Raw genomic sequence first — 8,633 nt, 5'->3', positions numbered from 1 at the left:
AGGGGGTTCTGATTTTTTATAAGGTTATGCCATTACATAAGTAAGAGAAATCAAATAACTAAATGTTAAGGCATGGTTTAGAATGTTAATATGGCAACTTACATGATGACAATTTATATTTAAAATGGTCAACTTTCTACATAGACATTAGGATAGAATATTTACCTAAAAATAAAACAAAATGTGTAGTTCAACATGGCAAACAGAAGTTGAATGGCATTTCAGTTTCAGTAAGATACCAATGCAAAGTCTCAAAGGACAGACAGCTGGAAATGTCAACAGTATCAAAGCAGGGCTATTAAAACTTGTTCTATGTTTGTAAGATAACATCCAAACAGAATTATTAGTAGCAGCCAATATACGTACAGAAACCTGTTAACTTTTAGTGACAAAACAAATTCCCAGCTAGTCATAGGCTCCATCTCTCAGAGAGCATAATACCACATATGATGTTTATAAGATATTCTAATTTTACTAATTGTAGCCCATCTATTTCTAAAAGGAATTTAAAACAGCTCACAATAAAAGGAGTTCAGATAACTGACCTTTAAAATTAAACAACAAAAAACTCGGGGACTTCATAATGATGTGTGCTGACAAATCTAAGCTAAGCATATGTTGTTTTAACTGTAAACAAAATTTAGCTCTAAGATTCTTGGTGGCCAAAGAAAAACAGGAAATCCATACAAATAAAAAAAGACATCTTTTGAAAATCTACTGAATAAAAGGCGATCAATATAGACTTGAACTTCAGATAAAGCACAGGTTGGGAGGACAAGGTAGGTCTTCTGAGGAGGGTATCCTCCAAGTACTGTGAAGAAAGCAGCCATAAATGACAACTGATGAAAGAATTGTCAGAGGAACCAAGTCAAGTGAAGGCTGTTCCTGTAGGTGGTATGGTTGGAATGCTGGTCACAAATCAATCTTTTTTAGCCACACACACCCAAATTGTACAAACAAAGACACTGTCAGATGTGGAGAATGGTGCAGAGCTGTTGAGAGGGCCTCAAAGTGTCACATGATGATGTACATGGATTTCCGTATTTTGAAAGGAAAGTCGAAGTATATGGAAAGTTATTTCAGTTTTCACTTTGTGTGTGTATATGTTCTAAGCTTCCCAATATAAGCTGCATTTTAACAGGAAAGTAGGTATTACCTTAGCAAAAGACTGAGAAGGTTTTCCAGATCTGATTGATAGACCAAACTCATGATGAAGACTGTAAATGGACCTGGCTTGCTCCTATCTAAGCATTTGTACATGATAGGGAAAGATATGAGACTTTTAGAGAGGCACCAAATAACTTCACTATTATAGTTGTCAGCCACAGATGTCACATAATATTCAGAACAGCTTCGAAGGTCTCATCAAAAAAATGTCAAGTTTTAATATCATAGATGATATGCTAGAAAATGGTCATTTTCGAGGTCAACAGTGGTTTCAGGTGCCCAGAGTGATAACTGATTAGAAGTCAGAGATTCTGGAATCATACCTTTTTCATTTCCACTCTTTTGTCTTGCCATTTCCTGTCTCAGGGCACATATAGAAGCTTCCCGCACCAAAGCAGACAGATCTGCACCCCTGTAATACAAGAAGTGTTACTTATTTACCCTCAGATACTGTAAAAGACCAGAAAGAAGTCTGAGAGCAATTTTAAGTCACGCATTAAATAATCAGGAAAAAAACTGACCAGTAAAAGTGGATAAACTGATTATGGTCAGTAGGAAAGAGTTTTTAGTTTTCATTTAAAATATTTCTAACTTTTGGAAAAAAATCATGAAGGAGACAGTGCAATGAATCATAACTGTCCCATGGGAACAGCCATAGATACTCATGTTAATACAGACAGTTCAGAATATCCAGCCAGTAGAAAGGAACTCATTCGTTATTTATTAAAATTTTTGTTCACGTGGCCTCTGTTAAAGTGCTGACTTCACTTATTACCTAATGTCTCAAATAAGCTTATATAAAAACGTCATTTATGGCTTCATGTTCAAAAGGGTTTTGAAAAGTCGAAAGTCTTTGATGCACTTGATTCAAGCTCAAGCTGAGTAGACACATCATAAGTTACTTAAAATATGACAAGACCTAACAAGCCCTCATTTAATGATTCGGTGTAATAATAATATGCTGAGTCAGCATGGTTCCTGAGTTCAATGAAAGACTGGTGCTGCCTGTGGTTTCACTGCATTACATTTTTAACAGAATTCTTGATGATCCTTTGAGAAAGAATTTGAATTTGTGGATAAAACACTCATTTCTAGACATTAACCTAATTTACTGTATAATGCTGAGGATCCACATAACATATAAATTTAGAGATATACAGAGCCTGGGTTATTAACTGAATCCAAGGTTTCTGTTAGGAGAGTGTTAGGAATGTAGCATTATTAATAAGCACATACGTGCTTTCCTCAGCATGAAATCCAACACCGGAGCGGAGACACCACTAACCCAAGTGAACAGGTGGGTGAGGGCTGAGTGTCGCACTGTCTCTCAAACTACAAAGGCAGTGGCTCCGAATCCCAAAGTGCGCATCACTCCAATCCTTTTGTACACAGACATCCCACGTGGTATAACCCAAAAGATTAGGCCCAGGGTAAATTTTGCCATCAAAACTGCCTCGGTCACTCCCTGAAAATCTTTTCAGATTTTAGCACTCAAAGCTCTAAACGACTCACTTAAGTCTCTCTCCCTCTCTTTTTTTCCCCCTTAGTTGTAGGTTCATTTAATTACAGACTGGTACAGGTCTGATTCCTAACTAGGAGGAGAGATACAGTCTCCTTAAAGCAAAAGAGGGGCTTTTACATGTCCCTCAGGACCACTGCCTGGGGCTCTGATCACTTCCCGTTCATGGAGACAACCACTCTTTCCTTAAATGAGCCAAAATTATTTACTAACCAGAGTGCGACATATCTCTCAAGTGCATTGGCTGCGGTGGCAGAACAAAGATTGAGACTCGTCCTAGATGTCCATATGTGACAAAACTAGAAATAAAACTTTGTATTTTGACCACATGCCCTAAAAATAATCAGCATGGTTTCAGTGAAATCATCTTGATAAGAGAGGGTTATGTGAAATTCTTCGACCAGAACTGGAACTGAGTGCCTGTGTTCCACCAGTGGATAGAAGTTCATACTGCTGAAGAGGTCCCGGAAGACCTCAAAGTGAAAACAGCGCCTCGCCTGACGTAGCTTCAGAAAGCTGGCACTGGGCGGGCCCCATGGGGCTACCAAGTACACCGAGTATGCTGTGGACAAGCAACAGGGCTTTTCAAAGAAGGCAGAGGAGGAGACGCTTCTCACTAATAAAACCTGAGTTTCATTTTCTTCCTGTGTACCAAAATTGGGAAAGTTAACAAATTTCCTTAAAAATATATGAAGAAAATAAAAACTACAACCACCACCACCATCCAAGAGCTGAAGGCAGAGATGTTTGATTTCTTGCTTTTCCTACAGGCTGTGTGGACACTGGTGTGCTGTGCAAAAGGAATTCCGAGGCTTAGAAAACATGGCACTCGTAGCTTCTATAAATGCTGAAGCACCTGGATAATTTGGCAGCTAGTAATGAAATGTCCGCTCGAATATTCTGGAAGGACAGATGGTTTGTGAAGGGCAGCAATGGTGGTCTGGGTGCAGAGTACCGAGTCAGCATGAGAGGATCCCCCACTCCTGGAGTTCTTTAGCGTCTCAAAATGGGTGGTCGCTTCTCCAAGAAGGAAGGAGCAAGAAACGGCCAGCTGCTGCGTTAGGCGCCCTCCGGACGCCAAACTGAACGCTCCCGACAGCACCCTCTCCTCACTCTACACACGAGGAAACGGGGCCTCGGAGCTTCGGCAGACTTGAGACTGAGACACTTACGAGTAGCAGTCACAGCGCAGGTCCCCAGCAATTGCTTCCAGATTTACATCTGCGTCCAGCGGGGGTTTGGTGCCGTTCTAAATAGGACAGAAAAACTCTTTTTCACTGGGGCTTTAAAGATCAATACTTTTCCACATAATAAGTTCTAAATAAACAGTACTGGCTGCTTAACTACATCAACATAACTGACTCCCAGACCAGTGTTACGAGATTTTTACAAATTTCAATTTTGAGAAATGAGCGTAAGAAGCAGACTCCAAACTTGGACAAGCTAAAGGCAAACAATGTTATGCTTATGAAGACTGAAGAACCTGGGGGCAGCTGTAGCAAAACCACCACCAGGAACAAAATCTCCACTTCGATCTTCCCAAAGCTGAAGAAACACATTTCCTTTGCTTGATTAAATGTGGCAAAGACTTAAGCGGTGCTCAGTTCTGACATGCATTTGTGCTCAGTTTTCGGTTGGCTAGGAAGGGAGAAATATATTGAAGTTGGCCAGGAGAAAAGGAGCAGGAAACTGCTTTACAATAAAAGCCAAACTCTATGCTCAATGTGCTCTTTCTTAACCCAGTAACTAAGCTCAACCCCGACTTAGTGCCAGTGCCAATTCCCCTTCAGCTCATACCTAGAGATGGCTCATACCTAGAGATGGCTAGAAAGGACAAGTAACAGAAAAGTTCTGCAAGTCCAATAGCACTTAACGCAGAATCTTGCATGCATACAGTATGTGTTAATAACATTTTTAGTGACTTCAATTGCAGAGGCAAACAAAAGTTTTTAGTGATTTAAAATGTTCGATGGTTAGATGGCAGGTTCATATCTGCTTCATTATTTTGATTCATAACTTACATATACACTGCATATAGTATCTGTAGCAAATATTACCATTAGGAAATAAACAGTTTAAGAAGAAACACACAGAAAAGTGTGAATAAACACATGCCATTAAGCTTCAAGGTAAGTTTAAATGTTAGTATGGCAGGTGCTCCAAGTAGGCTTGGCACTTTGTGCAACCACCTGCCTCTTGGCCCACATTCAGACTGTGCCCTCTCATTTCCTCCCAGCTGGGCATGTTTAAGAAGTTCATAAACTGTACATCTGCTAGCTGCTGTTATTTGGTAAAATGCAAATGTTCATCTAACACAGGTTCCAGAAACAGATATGTTTCCCATTCAATCCACTTTGACATGGGAACTAATCAAGGGAAATGAAACTGTGTGACTTCAGGCAAATAATCTTTGTGCGTTTTTCCTTTTTTCCTCTGGCTGGCTGTGTGTACAACTAGGTGGCCAGACTGCAGGATCCTTAAGGTTCCTTTTAACGAAAATGGTTTCAAAACTTAGTTAACCCGGGTGGGGTGGGGTGGGTAGTGGCTGAGAGGAAGCAGGAGGGCAGCGTCTGTGGCCCTGGTAATGTTCTCTCTTTTATTTTAGTAAAATCTGTTAACCAATTTATCATTTTAACCCTTTTTAAGTGTTACAGTTTAATGGCATTGAGTACATCCGCACTACTGTGTAACCATCCACCTCTAGAACTTTTTTCATCTTCCCACAGTGAAACTCTGCATGCACGAACCAGTAATCCATCCGTTCCCTCCTCCTCCCAGCCCCTGGCAACCACCTTTCTACTTTCTGTCTGTATGAATTTAACTGGTAATGTTCTTTCTTGATCTGGAGGCTTTGTTATAAACTCACATTTAATACATCCACTTTTCTGAATCTGTATGGTACTGCAATAAAAAGGTCTAAAAAGTGGAAACAACATTGCACTAAGAATTAGAAAACCTGAGTCTAAAGTTCAAGCTGGCAACTGAGTAGACCTCTGGGAAGTTTCTAAGTCTTTATTATTTATTTTGGTTATTAAAAAAAAAAACCCCAGTATCTTATCCCAAATAAGTAGATATAATTTCATGCTATATTTGGGAGGAGGAAGGAAGTCTTGTTTCAATAATGACGGTGAATATGAAACAGGGATTTTTTTATGACGGGGAACAGAAATGTTTGGGCTTTCCAAGCTATGCCGGAAGCAGGAAAGTCTACTGCCACTGCCCTGCTGAGTCTCAACCCATCATGAGACGTCGGTGGGGGTCAGAGAGGAGAGGCTGCCTCGTTAGGCGGGAGCCTAAGCTTAGAGTCTCTCACGTTCATAGGAAACTACCAACCTCACCCTGATGGTCACAAAGCACATGGATGTTCCCTACTATACTCCAGGTGCTGCTAGAGAATTCTACCTCAAACTTTCTACCGTCCCGTTTTAATCAAAAGCTCAATCGTAAGAAATAAATCCATGGAGGACTGCCTAAGGATAATTCTTTTATACTTCTCAGTAACTTAATTCTACTCTTGGGTCAAGCTGGACTTTCATAAAGTCTGCACACTCTCACAGTGCATTTCTCTGATCTTTCAGAAAGTCATTTTTAATGAACTGGCTTTGAGTTACGTCCTCGTCTTGCATTAGGAGAACCAGCAGCCTCAGTCCTGAGAGGCGTGTTGTTGTGCCTGTGACAGGAATATTGTTCATAACACTGTCCATCACATCTTCCTATTCTCTTTAAGAGGACCCAGAGGGGAAAGTTTTCCCACATCAGCATACTGGGAGCAACTGCTGGCTTTCTACATTTAGGGTACCCTTTAAAGTTAAATCTTTTGTGAAAGCTCAATATAGAAAGGAACACAATAAATGACTATCTAAAAGTAATATTTTAGAAAAACAGTTCATTTTTAGAAGTTTAAATTCTCAGAAATTTTCTGGTTCTTAAAAAATTAATTTTTTAGAAAAATTAATACCCTCCCCGCCCCCTCACAAACCTTTACACTTGCAAGAAAGTGACAAACTGCCTTTTTTGGAGAGTGCGGGTGCGGTCTACATAGGAGAGCTCCAAAGTTTCAAGACCAATATTATTTTCCAATTAGAAATAAGAGCTAAGGAATCTGTGGATTATTAAAATCTGATTATTCTTAACTGAAATGTGGCAATGCTTCTAGCTTATAGTAAGTAAAACAAAAGGTGAATTCTAGAGACTCTCAAGTGCAATTAAAAATTTTTAAATGGCATATTAGAAAGCTTATATTTTATTTTAGAGAATCATTTATTAAAATAGTACTATTATATAAAATATTTAGAACTTTTATACTAACTTGGTTTTTATTAGTTTTTTTTTACATTTTATTTTTAGTTTCAAGTGTACAGTTACATAGTTTATGAAACGATGCCCCTGATTACTTTATCTTCTCTCTGGCCCTATAGCTAGCCATTACATTCCTGCTGACTGCATCCCCTATGCCGTGTTCCTTATCCCTGTGACCATCTACCAACTACTGATTTGTGCTTCTTTAACTCTTTACCTTTTTTCCTCGCAGTCCCCCCACCCCTCTCCCCTCTGGCCATCATCAGACTGTCCTATTTGTGAGTCAGTTTTCAATTAGTTTGTTCTTTCTGCTCCTTAGATTCTGCATATAAGTGAAATCATATGGTATTTATCTTTCTCTGACTTATTTCACTCAGCTTAAGAACCTCTATATGTCCATCCATGTTGTTACAAACAGCGCGATTTTTTTTATGGCTGAGTAATATTCCATTGTACATATGAACCATAACTTCTTTAACTAATTGTCTGCTGATGCACATTTAGGTTGCTTTCATATCTTGGCTATTGTAAATAACACTGCCATGAACATAGGGGTGCATACATAGATCTTCACGAATTGTTTTGGTTTTCTTCGGATAAATACCCAGAAGTGCAATTGCTGAGTCAAAAGGTAGGTCCATTTTTAATTTTTTGAGGCACCTCCACGCTGTTTTCTAGAGTGGCTGTACCAATTTGCAATCCCACCAACAGTGTACGAGGGTTCCCTTTTCTCCACATCCTCTCCAACACTTGTTCTTTGATTTGATGAGAGCCATTCTGACAGGTGTGAGGTGTTATCTTGTTGTGGATTTAATTTGCATTTCTCTGATTATTAGTGACCCTGAGCATCTTTTCATATGTCTATTGACTATCTGTATCTCCTCTTTAGAGAAATATCTATTCAGGTCTTCTGCTCATTTTTTAATTGGACTGTTTGCTTTTTATTGTTGTTGAGTTGTATGAGTTCTTTATATATTTTGGGTATTAACCTCTTATCAGATGCACTACTGGTTTTATTATCTCTTAATAAAAGCTCTTGTGAAAGTCTCAAATAATTTGGTGACTATAGAAAGCTGAGCCAAAGTAATTATTAGAAAAAGGAAAGTAGTCTTTTAAAAAGTTATGGCCCACAAATATCATATGATTCTAGTTATATGAATGAGGCACCCAGAGTAGTCGAATTCATAGAGACAGAAAAGTATAATGGTGGTTGCCCGGGGCTGGGGAGACACTGTTTAATGGGGGCAGATTTTCAGGTTGCAAAATGAAAAGGGTTCTGGAGATGAATGGTGTTGATGACAACAATGTGAATGTACTAGTGCCAAAGAACTGTACACTTAACATGGTTACAATGGTAAATTTAAGCTAAACATATTTACTGCAATTTAAAAAAAGAAAGTTATGACCCACTGTATTATTATTTCCTATAATTCTCAGTAAGTATTTCATGTTACAGAATGATCAGGTTCAAAAAATCATTCGAGATGTACTACTATATTTATTTCAATAATTACATCTATGTTTAGGCACAGAAACCTATTCTTAGTCACATAACGAAGTCTGGAATCAGCGATGATTTTATTCATATGGTTGAAAAAAAAAAATAAAGGAAAATTAACATAATCATACCACCATAACAAGGTAACTG

General features: G+C 38.7%; 1 protein-coding gene across 3 annotated transcripts in view; it reads right to left on the bottom strand.

Moving 5' to 3' along the window:
* Window positions 1-1,374: 1,374 nt before the first annotated feature.
* The window catches only part of NVL (nuclear VCP-like), a 55,893-nt gene continuing 48,634 nt past the window's right edge, over window positions 1,375-8,633 (bottom strand). For all 3 annotated transcript variants that reach the window (XM_023531017.1, XM_023531019.1, XM_023531018.1), the window contains 2 exons: window positions 3,859-3,935; window positions 1,375-1,579 (listed from right to left, as the gene is read on the bottom strand). In XM_023531017.1, the coding sequence (XP_023386785.1) occupies window positions 1,390-1,579; window positions 3,859-3,935 (267 nt within the window). In that variant the 3' untranslated portion in view covers window positions 1,375-1,389. The remainder of the gene's footprint in view (window positions 1,580-3,858; window positions 3,936-8,633) is intronic.

This window comes from Pteropus vampyrus, unplaced genomic scaffold (assembly GCF_000151845.1).
Source record: "Pteropus vampyrus isolate Shadow unplaced genomic scaffold, Pvam_2.0 Scaffold60, whole genome shotgun sequence".
Taxonomy (NCBI): domain Eukaryota; kingdom Metazoa; phylum Chordata; class Mammalia; order Chiroptera; family Pteropodidae; genus Pteropus; species Pteropus vampyrus.
This window is presented reverse-complemented; position numbering and strand designations above follow the sequence as displayed.